This window comes from Bombus terrestris, chromosome 6 (assembly GCF_910591885.1).
Source record: "Bombus terrestris chromosome 6, iyBomTerr1.2, whole genome shotgun sequence".
Lineage (NCBI taxonomy): Eukaryota > Metazoa > Arthropoda > Insecta > Hymenoptera > Apidae > Bombus > Bombus terrestris.
Genome location: NC_063274.1, coordinates 14,886,153 through 14,903,186, shown reverse-complemented (window position 1 = coordinate 14,903,186; position 17,034 = coordinate 14,886,153). Strand labels below are relative to the sequence as shown.

The 17,034-nt window shown below is 31.4% G+C and overlaps 3 protein-coding genes across 9 annotated transcripts in view; 2 read left to right on the top strand and 1 right to left on the bottom strand.

Annotated features, from left to right (window-relative positions):
* Positions 1–537: 537 nt before the first annotated feature.
* On the top strand, positions 538–2,634 carry LOC100651759 (syntaxin-5). The gene is made up of 5 exons (XM_012309589.3): positions 538–829; positions 1,237–1,493; positions 1,557–1,748; positions 1,820–1,941; positions 2,184–2,634. Exons 1-5 carry the CDS (start codon positions 631–633, stop codon positions 2,341–2,343), a joined length of 930 nt encoding a protein of 309 aa, XP_012164979.1. The 5' UTR covers positions 538–630; the 3' UTR covers positions 2,344–2,634.
* A 319-nt stretch (positions 2,635–2,953) lies between these two features.
* Positions 2,954–9,914, bottom strand: LOC100650845 (transport and Golgi organization protein 1). Of its 7 annotated transcripts, none has more exons than XM_048406282.1 (18): positions 9,616–9,914; positions 9,388–9,506; positions 7,337–9,110; positions 7,165–7,241; positions 6,943–7,080; positions 6,672–6,788; positions 6,531–6,608; positions 6,233–6,457; positions 6,130–6,150; positions 5,829–5,996; positions 5,539–5,761; positions 5,329–5,467; positions 5,124–5,213; positions 4,948–5,044; positions 4,738–4,861; positions 3,860–4,369; positions 3,655–3,724; positions 2,954–3,267 (listed from the first exon to the last, which is right to left on the bottom strand). In XM_048406282.1, exons 1-17 carry the CDS (start codon positions 9,773–9,775, stop codon positions 3,660–3,662), a joined length of 4,125 nt encoding a protein of 1,374 aa, XP_048262239.1. In that variant the 5' UTR covers positions 9,776–9,914; the 3' UTR covers positions 2,954–3,267; positions 3,655–3,659. The 7 variants fall into 7 exon arrangements, with proteins under 7 accessions (XP_048262239.1, XP_048262236.1, XP_048262238.1 ...); XM_048406279.1 differs by having other exon boundaries at positions 9,388–9,521; positions 9,616–9,913; XM_048406281.1 differs by having other exon boundaries at positions 6,943–7,065; positions 9,388–9,521; positions 9,616–9,913.
* A 6,143-nt stretch (positions 9,915–16,057) lies between these two features.
* LOC100648320 overlaps positions 16,058–17,034 on the top strand; it is a 135,661-nt gene continuing 134,684 nt past the window's right edge. Inside the window, exon 1 of the mRNA XM_012309601.3 lies at positions 16,058–16,436. Coding sequence (XP_012164991.1) covers positions 16,347–16,436 — 90 coding nt within the window. The 5' untranslated portion in view covers positions 16,058–16,346. The remainder of the gene's footprint in view (positions 16,437–17,034) is intronic.

The following is a 17,034-nucleotide window of genomic DNA, read 5'->3' as shown; positions in this document are numbered from 1 at the left end:
TATCTTGTTAATGTACCTATATTTATTAATTCATAGTTGCTTCATATTTTTATTGCATTCAACAAATTTCATTGCATAAACAATAATAAACTAACTAAAACGTATTACCAAGCATTTAGTTAATAATAATATAAAATAATACAGCATCACACTTAAAAAATATTCAACAATTTTTAGATTTGACAAATATTAAGAGCAATTCAAAGAATATTTCTATGATGCTTAAAGTTAATAGAATTTAGGTTTAAATCTCATCTCTAAAGTCAAAATTAGTGACATTTATCCTAGTATCCTAGTATTTCATTCTTGACATCTGACGTTGTCAAGAATAAAAGAGGAAAAATCCCCATAGGAAACATAACTCTGTAGTGTTACGATTAGGGGGGTTCACGTTAGGCCGTATAGCGTATAAAACTATTTTATTTAATACATGAACGTACAAAAATGGTTACGATACACATTGCTAGTTCAGCCATTCTCTTTTAACTACCTTCTCTATCCCTCTACAGATGGTGCTACAATCGTGCTGCCAACTCTTTAGACCAAATGCTACACTCCTAAAGCGTCGCTGCACTGTCATGTGGACGTGTCGAAAACGGAGGAAAGTAAACGGATATTGCAGTCGCGACAATGTCGTCGCGCGACAGGACTAATGAATTTGTTAAAGCTGTTCGAACGATGGAAGTCAGAACCGTGGCAAAATCCTCGGTTCTGCAAAATCCTCGTCGGGCACGCCAATTACACAGTTACTCGAATTTCATGATGAACGCTAAGAGCATTGGAAAAAATATAGCGAGCACATATGCTAAGTTAGAAAAACTTGCTCTAGGTAAGATTACAAAGCCTATCTAATGCTAAATTCTTGTTAAATTTAATATAAGATATCTATAACATACTGTGACATAAAAATATAAGGTAAGGAACTGTACCATATAATTAACATACTACATACATTTTTATAATGTAGATGAAGTTTGATCTTTATTAATTAATTATTTCAATTGATTATTTGATTGAAATAATGTTTTTACATTTGATTCACAAACATCTTTTACATTGAATTCCTCTACATTCTTATTCCTTGAGCTAAATCTTAGTCTTTGATAAAAAGATAATGATGTGTGTTATATACATGTAAATAACATTCTATATATATATCAAATTTAAGTATATCGAGCATATTGTTGAGTATAGACATGTTGATAGAAGTGACACTTATTAAATCAATTGTTTCAGTGGCAAAAAGGAAGTCTATATTCAATGACAGACAAATGGAAATTGAAGAATTAACAAACATGATAAAAACAGATTTAAAAAGTTTGAATCATCAAATAGGAAAACTACAAGAACTTAGTAAAAAGCAACGGGAAAAATATGGTGCATCTCAAAGTCATCACATGGCTTCACATTCATCTTCAATTGTTATGGCCTTACAATCAAAACTAGCAAACATGTCAAATCATTTTAAAAGTGTACTTGAAGTGAGATCAGAGGTATGTAAGAGAAGGAAAACAAAGAAATGTAGAATTAAATAATAATTCTGTTAATATATACAGAATATGAGAGAAGAACAAAGTAGAAGGCAACAATTTACTCAAGGAACTGTATCCACCATGTTACCTCCAAGTGTAACTGGAAAACAAGGTTCATTGTTGTTACAAGAAGAAAATTCTCCTTCTTCTGTGGCTATCGATCTAGAGCCAGCAATGGGACAACTAGTAATGCAACGTGCGATACAAGATGACACTGTAAGCTACATATGACAAAATGATAAAAAACTAATATATCTGAAAAAAATTAATCAATGTTTGATTATAAGGACGCTTACCTTCAATCAAGAGCAGAAACAATGCAAAACATAGAATCAACTATAGTTGAACTTGGAGGAATTTTCCAACAATTAGCACACATGGTTAAAGAACAAGAAGAAATGGTAGAAAGGTAACAATATTTTAGATATATGTGTTAATATGTTTCATATCCTATTCTATTAATAATTAACAAATTAAGTGCTAAGAGTCCAGCACAAATGTTGCATTCCTTTTCTATTTGAAAAGGCATTTGAATTTTTAATCTGATTGTAACTATTAGTTCTTTTTGGATATGGAATATGTTAATAAATTTTTTGAATATGTTAATAAATTATTTATTAGAGTTACCGTAAATTTTTAATAAACTTTCAGGATAGATAGCAATATAGAAGATACAGAATTAAATGTAGAAGCTGCACATGCAGAAATTTTAAGATATTTCCAATCCGTAACTAATAACAGATGGTTAATGATAAAGATCTTCGCGGTTCTTATATTTTTCTTTATATTTTTTGTAGTATTTTTGGCATAAAATAATTGTTACATTATTATTGTGCATATTTATTTATGCAACTGTGTATTTGACCATCCATATCCATTACATGTGATATAAGGTGATCGAAGAACAAGCCGAATTTTTATAAAATTACGACTCATTAGCTATAGAGTTATAGTATAATCATTGCATTCCTCGACCTCTTTGTTGAATTGTGAATACTGTAAGTATTAATTATTAAATGATCCAGCAATGTAGACAAACGGCTACATTGTTGTTCATAAAATGTAAAAAGAAAACTGTGGATAATAAATGTATAATTTTCAATGCTTGGCAATTTCATGAGAAATATACATATGTATATACAAGAATAGTAAATGGAAATCATAAAAATTATAAGATGTAACGTAATAATAAATTACAATTTATTTCAATTTTTTAAAACCTTATATAACAATTCTATTTAATCTAAATTCATATTACAATTTATTTCCTGGTTGAGAAATTTATGAAGATAGTAAATTTTTTAGACTTGAACAAAGATTTATACATAACTATATAAAGAAATATTTTTACAATTCGTTCTATACTTCAATACATCCCTAAAGAATAATTAAATATATATATACAATTTACTTCTTTCCCCTTTTTGATATAACAGTGATGGCTAATAAATGTATTTCTCATAGCAAACTAATGTGTTTATTACATTTGACAAATATCATATCAAAATGCATAATTTACTATTTCACAAAGTAGTAAATGCTGGTTGGTTTATTAGCGTTAATATATCCTGCATCACTGTTATTTGTTTATTGAAATATTTTTATATTTAAATGTCTCACAATATAATGACAAGTTTAACGCATATACGAAGATATTTTATAACAAAATAAAAGACTCAAACTTTGCTGTTATGATGTGATTTATCTAGTGATTCTCCCGAAGAATGTAAGGAACCTGAAAACAATAATAAACTGTAAATAACATGTTATATCTGCTACTAGTTCGTTCTAATTGTTGATATAGAAAGAAGAATATGAGAAGTACAAGTCATGAATAAAAATATAGAAACAAAAAGATATTGCTACTTGAAAGTAAGTGTAATTATTAAGATATCAAAATCAAATCACAAATCCATGTCCAACAAAGTAAATTATATTTTAACAATATCATAATACAATGTCATCAAAAAAAATAATGAAACTACTACGTAAAGAATCCATTTAACACATAATAATGAAAGGAAAGAAATTTGTGATTTAATTTTTACATTTATTTCGATATTTGACGCGTATTTTGCATTGGCGGAGCAAAATAAAATCAATCTCGTTCAACTTGACATACTGCATTTATTTGCAATTATTTCCCTCCATAGTACTCCAAAATTGTCTCACTTTAGAGAATCGCTTGCGTCCTTGCATGCACAACAAAAAAGAAGAGAAAGAAATAATAATGAGAAAAAATGAAAAAACTCATTTCAATGAAAGTGAAATCGACCATTAATGAGGGTGCCGGGTTCTTGCGGTTGCTTGTCATCTTATACACAAACCTTTGTGATTTCGAACTCGTTCTCGTTGTGCTGGATGAAAACCAGAACTGCGTGGAGGCGGCAGTGATTCTTCCCCCCACGAATGCGGCGTTCCAAGGGGTGGTGGTAATATCGAACCAGGAGGAGGTGGAGGAGGTGGATGAATATCACTAGCAAACGGAGGAGGTGGGGGTGATCTATGATTAAAAGGTGGAAGTAAGTGTGGAGACATTGGTGGTGGAGAACCTGCGTTGTCGTACCTATTAGGAGCAGGTGGATGCAGAGGCATAGGCGGAGGTGAAGATAACCGACCACCAAGTGGTGGTGGTCGTTGACTAACTTCGTATGGTGGTACTCCGGATGTATTTGGTAATGGAGGTGGTAAGTACGGAGGAAACAATGAATGTAAATAGGAAGGTGGTGGTGGTGGTGGAACACCCGAAGAACCAGAAAACATTATGGGGGAGCTGGATGATTCTGCTCCTATGAATAATGGAGGCGACGTTGTCGTCTCGCCGTTTGCTTCTAGTCCTGTTTGAAAATTTCGTTAAAAAAATACAATTTTCTACATTAGAGCACTGTGTAGTACAATATCACCAATGGTAAATGGGCCAAAGTACTTATGGTAAGTCTCATTATAACTTCATATATTTTGATGATTAAATATATTCAATAATTAAGGCAACAAATGTCTATGTCTATAACTTCTACTAATGCTAAATAGAAAATTTATGCCAATTTATCGTATTAGATTAGCAACAATAATCTATCAAGTATACATTTTAAAATACTGTTGCTTCTCAAAATTAAAATAATATTTACTACTTAAAGCAATTACAATATTAAAACGAAATTGGTAAACATAAAATAGAAAAGGAACTTCTTTTGATTATACTTACGATGTAATTTCGCTTCGGAATCTACATCGTTAATATTTTTTTCTATTAGTGTAAGGCGATTACGCAATTGACCTGCTTCAACCTTGGATTCCTCTAAACGACGTTCAACTTGACGAGCTATGACCTTAATATAAAATTTAATCAAAATATTAGAACAAATTTCACAACATAGTAAGTTAAGATAATCAAGTCAAAATAAAACATTCATACCCATTGCTCATGTGCTTTTGTTTCAAGAACAGAAATTTGATTCTTGTATTCTCTTTCTTGGTCTAATATTTCACGTTTTAACACTTCTATTTGTTGTCTAAATGCAGTTTAAAAATTCAATATTATAATAACCATAGAACGAGTTTTCAAACTTAATTTAAACAATAAACACTCACTTATAGTTTTGTATTTCATTTTGCATCGTTTGTATTCGTTCTACAGTGGATACAACCTCACCTTGCTGTTGTAACCAAATAGCTTCTTCCCTAATGATAGTAATTGATATTATTAAGAATAATAGAATAATTGATATTATTTTTAATATAAATATTAATTAAAGAGAAAAATAATTTTATATTAATTTAGATAAATATGTAATACTTTTGACGATGTGCCTCTTTCTCCTCGAAAAAGTTTGTCAACACCTCAAGTCGTGTTTCTGCATCTTTCTTTTCTTTTTCCGCTACTTTGCATTGTTCGCCTAAAGTAGCTACCTCCTCTTTAACGAACTTCACATGTTCTATAATTCAAAAATTTATATATAGTATATTCCACCAAGTATGTGATTTTAAATAATATTTCAAGATATACCTTCTAATAAATTGTGAGCTCCTTCAATTTCAGCCAATCGTATTTTTAATTCGTTTCTTTCTTCAAGCAATGCTGTTGCTTCAACTTTAATATGAGATACATCATACAACTTGTCCAAATCCAAGTTGTTAGAACTTAATCGATTAATAACATCTACAAGGTCGTTTGCTTCTACTTCTTTAGCTTTCAACTCCTTCTGTAAGGTTGCCTTTTCAGTAGAAATCTACAAAAATAAATATACATAAAACACCTTATATGTACCTTTGATCTCATATTTGTTTAACACTTACTTCCTTGATTTCCATTTCTAATTGTTGCACCTTATCACTCAATGTTTGTTCGATATTATTCTTGCTGTTTATTTCTTGTTTTAAATTTTCCGTAAGCCTGGCTAGTTCAACCTCAAGCTCTTCATATTTCTTCTTAACAAATACAAGTTCTGCTAATATAGATTCGTTCTGTAAAATATTTAGTATTGAAGATTACATATATGCATAGAATAAAATATATTATACGAGGTATATATTCCAATAAATTATAATGGTATCCTTGATAATATACGAACATTACGGAATGCCTATGATTACGAACCTCAAGTTTATGAAATTCAAACTGCAATAGATATGTAGAACATGCAATTAAATACATACTTCTGTTTATAAAAATATCTATCACCTAATTTAAATATACACACCTCTTGAGTTTTAAGATTCACAGCATTTGTTAAAGATTCGTTTGCGGCTTGTTGAGCATTCAACCTAGTTTGCAGATCCTCTACTGACTGCGCTAACGGATTAACTTCATTATTTGCCGAGAGAACTTCTCGCAACATTTTTTCTAATTCTAACCCTGCTTCAGTAGCACTTTCTAGGTCTTTTTCCAACATGGCTACTTGATCTTCTAGCTCTGTTTTCGCATTCTATTAGAAATATTACATTATTATTATCATTATATCTATATCGTATTTAAATGCAAATATTACAAAATATTACCTGTGAGACTTCTAAATCAGCCCTTAAAGAAAGCACCATTTCGTCAGAACCGAATGATTCATCTTCCATGCGACTCAGCTGCAATATATTTTGATAGTATAAATTCACTAAAAAAAGAATATGAATATACAATTGTGGTACCTTTTCCTTCGTTGCTTTTAAATTTTCGTTTGCCATTGTACATTCTGCTTCTGAAATAAGTAAATCTTTTTCAAGTTTGTTGATTCTAACTATCAGTTGTCTATCACTCCTCATATTCTATAAACATAAAATTATTAAAATTACATATGCATGTTTCTCTTATTCATATACATTTTTGCTCATACAATTTTAAATAATTTTTTAATATTAATACTAGGATAGTGAAATATTTCTACATATAGCATATGCTTCAAAAGTATTTACTTAATACCTCAATGCAGTAGTACCCTAAAGAAAATATAAGCGTTGCAGCGGCAGTGACACTTAGATACATTAATGCCAACCAATAATTGCTTTCGATTTGTATCCCACTCATTAGAGCATTTTCACTGCCCTGAGAAGGTTGTTCCTATAACAATTAACTAAATAATAAATAACACACAGAAGACTTACAATTTATAATTGTAATATTTCTAAGATAATTATAACTTACGTGATGTGGAAAATTTTTTTGATTGTCTGTTAAAGGACATCCAATATTATCGGCTGTACAAACATCTGGAACTGAAGCTAAACAGTATTAACACATTAATTAGAATTATATATGAATGCTAATAATATTACATAATAATATACACAAGAATAAAATAATTTTTATACTGTACCTTGTACTTCATGGAAAATATTCTCAGATGTTTCTTCTATTATAGGCAAAGCATCCTCATTAACTGTATTATATTGGATATCTGTTATTTCTTTTACAAAAACAGTATCTTCAATATTTGAATTAGATTTAGTATCTAATGTAGCTCCTTCCTCTGTTTCAACATCTAAATCAAACTGAATATCTTTAGTTTCAATATTATGAGTAGGTAACGTTACTAGTACTTCATTGTTTACATTTGATTCAATAAATGAAAATGGTTTATATTCACTAGTATCATGTTCATTTAAATCTTCAATACTTTTGCTTTCTTCTTTTTTTGCATCATCTGGCTCTGTTTGTATTTGCATAACACTTCCTAAATATTGGGTATCTTTTATACGAGGTATGATGTTTTCTAATAAAGGAGTACTTTTTATATCAACTTTATCAGAATTTTCTGCATTTTGTGCATCTGATCTAACGTCACTAGTTGTAACTATTGTAACATTTTGTGAAGGCTGGGTATCTTTAGCTTCAATTTGATCAGAATTTTCTGCATTTTGTACATCTGATTTAGCGTCACCAGTTGTAACTATTGTAACATTTTGTGAAGCCTGGATATCTTTAGTTTCAATTTGATCAGAATTTTCTGCATTTTGTATATCTGATTTAATGTTAATAAGTGAAAATAATTCAATGTTTGCTGAGGAGTTGACATCTTCTTTTTCAACTTTACCAGAATTTTCTGTATCTTGTATACCCGTTTCAGTCTCATTAACTACAATCATCTCAACACTTGAAGTGTGGATATTTTCTGTTTCAACTTTATCAAAATTTTCTGCATTTTGTGCATCTGATCTAACGTCACTAGTTGTAACTATTGTAATATTCTGTGAAGATTGAATATCTTTTGTTTGTATTTGATCAACACTTTCTGCATTTTGTATATGTAATTGAGTTTTATTGGTTGTATCTATCATAACATTTTGTAAAGGTTGAATATCTACTTTTTCAATTTGATCAATAGTTCTTACATTTTGTACATCTGGTGTAGTGTTATTATTTACATCTGCTTCACTGGGACTGACATTACCTTCTTTATTTAATTCAACTGCTTCTTCTCCTTCAATATTTAATATCTCTTTAAGATCATCAGATGTAGATGTTTGTGGACTATTGATATCAATAACTTTATCTAAAAATTGATCATCCTCCACATTCGTGACTGACTCATTTCCTACATTCTCTATTGTATATTCTACTTTATCAGAGGTTATACTTATATTCAATGGTGAACTCTGTACACCAGATATTTCTGGTAAATCTAATATTTTTTCTGAACTTGCCACAAAATCTTTAAAATCAACTTCGGCAGAAATAGTGTGCTCCTTGCTCTCTAGATTACTATTTAGGATTTCATCAACTGTATCTTGTTCATTTGGCACTACTGTTGTTTGAATAACTTCTTTTATAAAAGTTGGTTCAGAAGGCTTATTGATATCTAAGTGAACTGTAGTTCCATCTATAATCTCATAAGATGGATTTATACCATTTGCACTCTGTGGCAGTTCTTCCAAGGATTTTAAATCCAAATTATCAATTTGTTCATTTGAAGTTTTAATATCCTTCTTGTCAAACATTGATTTATTTTTATTTTTTTTTGATTGAAGTTTCTCATCGGATGAAACATTACTAAATAATGGATCAATCGATACTTCATGTTCTAAATTTTTATGTAGAATTTTATATTCCTTTAAAAATGTTTTTGGTATATATCCATGTCTACCATTTATCTAAAATTAATAAAATTTTTCAAATTATTTGTATAAATATAATAATTACTACAGGAAAAGTAAAATAAAAGATTATACAATCAGAAAAAGCATAATATAATCTTTAGATTTTTATATTGTTCTTAGTATTTAATTTGGCCAGATTTCAGATTATACTATTTTAATTTTTTTAATTCCAACATTTGTTTTTATACCAGATAATTTTACATACAAGTACGAACAATGAAAACCGGAAAACCTAAAATTAGATGGAAAAATAGAAATTAATAAAATTTACCTCTACACCCCACAAGTCATTTCTTTTCCCTGCTTCTTTACTATAAACTGTGACTTTTTCATTAATGTTACACGACAATAATCCCGCCTCATTTGGGGTATATCTGATAGTCGTTCTAGCTAATGAAACAGGCTCTATAGAAAATACATTATTAAATAATTTACACGAAATAAAAAAAAAAGAATTTAAATTAGACACGTATTGAGGATAAAGTATGGCTTCAATTACCGGAACAGTCGGGATCATAACACAGTCGTTTGTCTGATAAAACTGAGGAACACTGTGGTATTGCACTAAATATTATTGCAATAACTAAAAATAATACGTTAATAAACAAATTCCTTTCCGTCATATTTGTACTACTGCAGTTCCACATCACTACTAACATATAATGATACAGCCTTGGACGCACATTTTATCCGTGAAGTAGTCTGTAATAAGATGGTTCGTTGAAAGGAATATTTAATATTGGTTCGAGACGAACATTGACTATACTTCACAGGATTGGTAATTGAATCTACACAAAATACAGAAAGTACGGGTCCATTTTCATATATATTTATGAATTTTCAAATCTTAAATATATTATTCAAATCTTATATATATATACACATATATATGTGGATTAAGAAAATATTATATTTAATAAGCATGTAAATAATAAATGGATACTATTAGATACGTATGTATTAAGAACAAATAGTGCCAACTGAAACAAAATCATAAAGGTTTCTAACGCACGTATTACTATACCCGCATTGAATTCAGAAATTCAAAATGCACATGCGCAATATAAAAAGTCGAAGATAATATTCAACGTGCATTTATTACATTTGACATTTCAATTTTGGATATGATATATTTATCAGTATATCTAATTTCTCTTTTTGAGATTCAAATTTTATTAATCGTATAAAAACAACATAAATATTGTTAACTCCAAACCACTAGTTTCAAACAATACTACTCTTTAATATTAGATATATTAGAAGAAACAAAATTGATTTAAAATGTAAATATTATACCAGATTATACTAGAAGATTATACTATACAATGAAATAGTAACTCATAGGTATAGGTTGTAGCTATTTAAAACTGTTTCTTTCTGTAAACATTCATGTCAAAGAATTTTTATTGTGAAATCATAGTATATAATAATAATTTAACTATTACGATACATAATTATTAAGATAATTGACTTTGTTTAAACAGCAGAGACGAAATTAGAGGCGCTCATGCTCACGCCCGGATCGAGAGTTATCCCCCAGATCTTTATAAGTGCTACATCAGGCGACCAAATGCTACAAAAGAAAGGGATTTACTCTGGTTCCACTATCGACGAAATACCTCATCTGCGGTTCCACTCTAGCATAAGAAGCGTGTACGCGCCAAGTACTAAATCAAATGGTAACCATTTAATTACCAAAGTTAGATCATGTAGTAATCTTACTTTATACCTAGCCGGTAATATCGCATGTGGTATGAAAATGATAAGAAATTCAAAACAAAAAAACCAAGTCGAGTAAGGAAAAGCATCACATCTCGGATCTATTCTATGTTTCGTCTATGGTTATAGTATCTATTTGTATGAAAATTTGTTGGGTCAAGGTCAGATTATACTAGGTTAGTATCTTTCACCGTGTGCATATTCGTTATCAATGCTAATTATGCTAATACATCAAACTTAATGTGCAAGCTAATATAAAATTTATTACTTGTATTCGTTAAAGCGAAACAATAAATCAAGTTCGCTTTTGATCTAATCGTCGTAAAGCACAATTTACAATGTGTATCGAGGCCAAGGTGATCAAGTCTTGACAAACAAAATATCGACATAAGATCAGTAAGTACATAACACGCCCACGTGTGAAAAGGATAATATCGAAATAAGCTGGAATGTTTCATTTGGACATGTTATTTCATAGTTTTTGTTTGAAGTTAGTATTAGCAAATTAGTTTGAAAAATTTCGGCGGCAAAAGTGTGGTGACGAACATGTTCATTGTAGTTACACGAACTCACTTTCGTCAAATACAATCGACATTTGAATTTAAAAAATCGTTGGTATGTATCGCGTTAAATATACAAAACAATTGTTCGATTTTATACTTTCCATATGTTTGTCATATAAAAGATATTTAAAATATATATCACGAAATATTTTGAATATTAATTATCATTCATAATGATAATCTCAAATGTCTTGTATATTACAAATATGTTTTTAACCACTTTCTAAGTTATTACAATGGAATTTTATTTAATAAATCAATATATTCTTATTTAAAAAGAATATTATCGGATATCACTCATAATTGCTACATACAATGTACATATTTAACTATCTATGGTTCATAATTATGGGATTTCTATGGTTAAAACTAAAACTAAAAGTGAAAGTGAGGTTATGATCTTATCGAACGTGTTTATTTACCATGATCGAGAACATCATACAGTTCGACGGACGTGTAAATTGCATGTTTGACTAAATGAATAAATTTGTCTGAAAAAATATTTAAATATTTAGTGGAATCGATATTGCATATGTCTTTTTTTATTCAATCGTATGATACATATATTTTTAATTTAAAGAAAACGGGTGAGAATCAGTGAAGCATCTACCATTATGGTGGAATTATCGAAACTTGCTTTGGACATTGCAGTTCCTCCGAAAGTTCTCGCACGTCGTGGCGGAGTTACTATTTCAGAAGATATCGTGACGTTCCTTCGTGTAAGTCAATTTTTTTTCCGACTTTTTATCCTGTTTTTATATCTTTAATGGAAGAATAAACATGTCATTCATAACATAACTGTTAGACGTACCACCAGACGTACAAAAATCTACTTTCAAATCAGTGATTTATTGAGATAAAATCATGAGTAGGTTTATATTTACATTTTATGATGTAAATATAAATTATATTATATTATAAATCTTTATTATAGAAAACGAAATATGACAAATACTACTATTAATTATAGAATTTATGTTCCAAAAATTAATTTCAACACGTTGTTTGATTTCGTAGCGAAATTCCACTGATATGATAGCTTTATTAAAAGATGTAAAAATTAAAGTACGTAAAGATAATGAATAAAATTGTCGGTACTATAAAAGACAAAATACATGGTAAGAACACGTAAGGTTTCTTATGTGATCGATTCATAAAGTTCGTATGCAACTAAATGTTTATATAGAATGTAATGTCAAATATAATTTATGATAAAAGAAGTCTCGTTTCATAGTCTTTGTATTATGCACACTGAATAATGTTCGCGATATGTCTGGCTCCAAAGGAACGTTTCTATTGAACGTATACGATCTATCATGTGCATAAACATTAGGTAATCCTCGTGTTAAAATTAACTCGGCTCATTTGTCGATGGATAACTAGAATAGCAACAACAATTTAAAACAATCTCAAGATTTAAAAGTTATATCTTTCGTTAAATATGAAGACAGAAATTAAATCTAATTTCAAGTTTCCTTTTTCCTCTTATAATAATTGGATCGCAGATATTTAATGCAAATTCATATTTTTATGACCATGTAATTAGAAGACTACAGAATTTGTTCAAACATTACAAAACAGAGATTTATTTAAATATTACGCTGAATATTAGGTCAATATTATAAACGCGATCTTAGAATCATAATCGTTGAAAAGATTTTGATGTAATATATAATATAACGGGCATTAAATGAATATTATTTCCTTCGAATTTTGTAAATTAAATTCTCGGCAATTCTGTCATTAATATTCTCCATATTCTTGCAGATAGTAAGATTCCGATTATTTCGATTCCCAAGTAATAATAATATTACTACTAATATTATCTAATATTATTAATGTTATATTTTATAATATATTATAATATTATTACTAATATTAAAATCAACCGCGGTTCAACACAAATAGACTTAATGCTGATTGAATCTAGTAAAATTAAAAGTGCTTTTTTCTTCCAAATTTATTCTCTATGCCCGATGAATATTTCGAACCCAAACTCCGAAAAATTCATAAGAACTATTGCGAGAACGCCATGTAATCTTCTGGGACATTATTTCTGGCGTGCGAAATTTTTCAATAAGAATGCCGCGAACTTAAATTCAGAATGCCTCTTAAATTTATTGGAAGAGTACTTAGCAAATGGGAGAAACTAAAACCAACGATACTTGAGACGATGCAGTCTAATATATATAGAATACCAGATGTTCAAATCTGAGAATAATTTCATACAATAATCGCTTGTTTACTATTTATTGTCAAATGTCTGTTGCATAAGATGTAGACAACGTACGATATTTATTAGGATAAAAGGTGTTAAAGGATAAAAAAAAGAATGTGATGATCAGAATGATCGAAGGGATAAGCTGTAATAACGGGAACGGCAACAAGCTTCCTTTCATATGGGAGAGGAGGTGCGCTTCAGGTGCGTGAAGTTAGGATCGATATTGCAAGCGACTCCCTGGGCCATGACATGCCCCTGCGGCAGCCATCGGCTGCACGCGATCGTGCTAAAATTAAATGATGAAATTCATTCCTCCCCCCCCCCCCGATTCCTTCCTATTCACTCATTTTATTTTTCGTCTCATTAACCCTCATCTTTTTCTTGTTTTTCTCTCTTGTTCTCTTTATATTTATTTCCCCCATTCACTCCTGTCTGCTATTCTTTTTACTTACCATCTCTTTTCACACACTATATTTATGGCTTTGTTTCTCTTTCGCTTTGCCATCTCCTTTATTTCCGTTCACTTTGGTCTTTCAGCATCCCTACGTTTCTTTCTTCTTCCTTTCACTCTATTGTCTCACTTCATATACTTGCTGTTTACTGATTTTTCCATTATCTTTATCTTTCATTTTGTCATTGCTTTTATGCTTCTTTTATTTTAGTTTCTACCTTCGTTGATCTCTTTCGCATTCATTTTTTTAACGTTTCATATTTTTTTCGTCATATCCTCCACCGCTATCCCGTCTATTCTTTTATTTTCCATTGTTTTTTGTCTTTCTAAATTTTTCTGTTTATTATATTTTATATATTTATTAGATTTTTATTTATTTTGTGTATTATATAGATCTTATTTATTTCCTCTTTGCTTTTTTTTATCGGAAAGACATTTTTTTCATCCTCCTTCTTTGAGTTTTACGTCATCTAGCTTTCCTTCTCGCCATCATTTGAATTACTCCCTTTTACAGTGTTTCGTCATCTGTGTCACGAAGCACACGTGACGTCTTATCAATGACGTAACACGGACCGTATTATTCAGGAAGTAGTGTGCGTCATCGTCCTTGAGGTGATCTGTAATGCAAACAGCCAGGGAATTACGTTTACAAGTGGTGCACGCATCCCTTAACCTCGCTTGTTCATACATAATCAGCTTTTATCGTATAGATTTTAGTTAAAAATAACGCATAGCTATTCAATTAAATGACAAATCTTTGGTAGTGACTGACTTTTTTGAGTATTTAAACAAAATGGAAATATATGAAAGGAATCAGTTACATTTAGTAGATAAGAATAAAAATAATTAATCTACTAAATAGATTAAAAAATGGAATTTAACTTTTTCAGAAGTATTATAATATTCATAGTACAAAACATTATGTGTAATATTCATAAACGCGCGTGCGTTTGATATTTTACTGACAACACTGACGATTCCTTCAGGTCAAATCAATTAACCCTGCGAAAATGCATCAGTTGCACGCGATATTGCTAAATTTAAACCAGGCAGCTTCTTGCCACCTGCACGTACATTTCTGCGTGACGTACGCTAAAGTCAACTTCATAAATGCAATCATTACGGAAAACGCAATTCAGTTCTACGAAGGATGTAACGATATATAACGTATCCTAAAGTGTATAGGCACAAACATAAACGTATTTTATTGTTGTTTACTTCCCGGAATAAGGACTATATCTATTATTATTCCTTCCATCGAATTGCGACTACTTTTGCAACTATAAAAATGGATTTTTGCTCGCTAAACATCGGTTGATTAATCCTATCATAATCCTCGAATTTTTATACTTTAATCTAGCACTCATTTTAGAAGACAAAAAGAATTTACAATGTTTTAAGAAGATGTTTAACATACAATGAAAACGAAAAATCAATAAGACGTTTTTCATATTTCTTCCAAACTGTGAAGAAATATTTTAACATTAGAAAAATATAATTTGGTTGAAAATAACTGAATGAGCGTAGCAGGGTTGAACGTTCATCGACCACCGAATTAAATGTTACAATCGTTAAACAGAAAATGACATAATCGACGAGTAATCACAGTCATACCAATCTCAGCACCATTAGTAGCAATGAACACTGAAAAATATGTGCAGCACATATGCCCATTATATTATATATACGGTGTGCGTTAGAGAGTAGAAAATGTCAGGCGATTTATCTCTCGAAGAGAAGCTATCGAGGAAGAAAATTGTCAATTGTCAAACGTAAAACGTCGCTCCGTATCGACTATATGCGGCACCGCGACCCGATTCTTAGGCAGCCCTGTCTTCGGTGAACCTCGCACGCGCTCGTGAGTGTTCGGGTACTTCTAGGTGAGTGTCTTCTTCGGCTCGAGTCTCATTGATCTCTCGGATGCGGTTGCGCGCAATGGTCGGCAGACGGCGGTGGTACTCCCGTCGACCAATCAGCTGTCGTGATTCCCTAGCTACGCTCGAGTCTCGTGGTCCTTCGGGCTAGCCGGTCGCCTCTTGTTTTCCATCGTGGGCTTCTCTAACCCGTTCGGTTGTTCGGTGGTGCGGCGCGAGGCGCGTTCTACCAACGCCGCTAAACGTCAAACGTGCTCGGCCGAAAAGACGTGATAATAAAAAAAAAAAAAAAATACAACGTGTCGACAACGGCGGTCACGACGCGGACGACAATTAGTAGCGACGTCCTCGGTGACAAGCTTCGAGCGGATCGTACGCCCCCTTCTTGTCGCCGCCGTCACCATGATACCGTACTCCACGTGCTTGTCTTTTGGGGGCCGACACGACGCTCGTCGCTGGGTGGTCCTACACGACGAGTTCTCTCCCTACCCGGTGAGTCGCAGTACGAATACGCACGAGCACGCACGACGTATCACGTTCCTCAACCGAAAAGACGCGCGACCACCGCCACTCCAAATCTCCTTTTCTCTATCCTCTAGCTAGTGTGATTACAGACAAAGCAGAGGCAAGTTGTGTTTCAGCACATCGTGTTGATGCATACTCACATAACATGTAGTATCAGTACTATATACACGTACACATACTTGTGCACACGTATACACCTTAGTTACCGTCTATATACATAATACTGGTTCGATTCGCGTGCGCGACAATGCCTCCGGGTTCGATGAACGTCTTCGATTGCCTCGATTGCCTAGCTTCATTGTGTATAGACTGCATTTGCGGGATAGATCCGAGCGACTTCTCTCTCTCATCGTCTGCCATATTTGTTGACATTCGATTCGTTCGCGATACATCGTCGTGCGATATACATATCTATATATATGTTTTTTGGAAAGTTATAACTTTTTCGTGAGCGGAAATTAAAAATCAGAAAGCTTGAGACAAAGCAAGTGCTTAATAGATGCACATATGCTTATTTTATTAAAATTAGTTTACTTTTTTTGTGTACAACCGTTTACCTCTTTAA

Bases quoted from the DNA above. Each gene is read 5' to 3' on its own strand.
- LOC100650845 (XM_048406279.1), bottom strand. From the start codon at position 9,775: ATGTTAGTAGTGATGTGGAACTGCAGTAGTACAAATATGACGGAAAGG. The intron at 5,762-5,828 runs GTAAGTGTTAAA...TTATTTTTGTAG, and splicing joins TAGAAATGGAAATCAAGGAA to ATTTCTACTGAAAAGGCAAC. The intron at 4,862-4,947 runs GTATGAATGTTT...TTTTATATTAAG, and splicing joins CAAAAGCACATGAGCAATGG to GTCATAGCTCGTCAAGTTGA.
- LOC100651759 (XM_012309589.3), top strand. From the start codon at position 631: ATGTCGTCGCGCGACAGGACTAATGAATTTGTTAAAGCTGTTCGAACG. The intron at 830-1,236 runs GTAAGATTACAA...CAATTGTTTCAG, and splicing joins GTTAGAAAAACTTGCTCTAG to TGGCAAAAAGGAAGTCTATA. The intron at 1,494-1,556 runs GTATGTAAGAGA...TAATATATACAG, and splicing joins TACTTGAAGTGAGATCAGAG to AATATGAGAGAAGAACAAAG.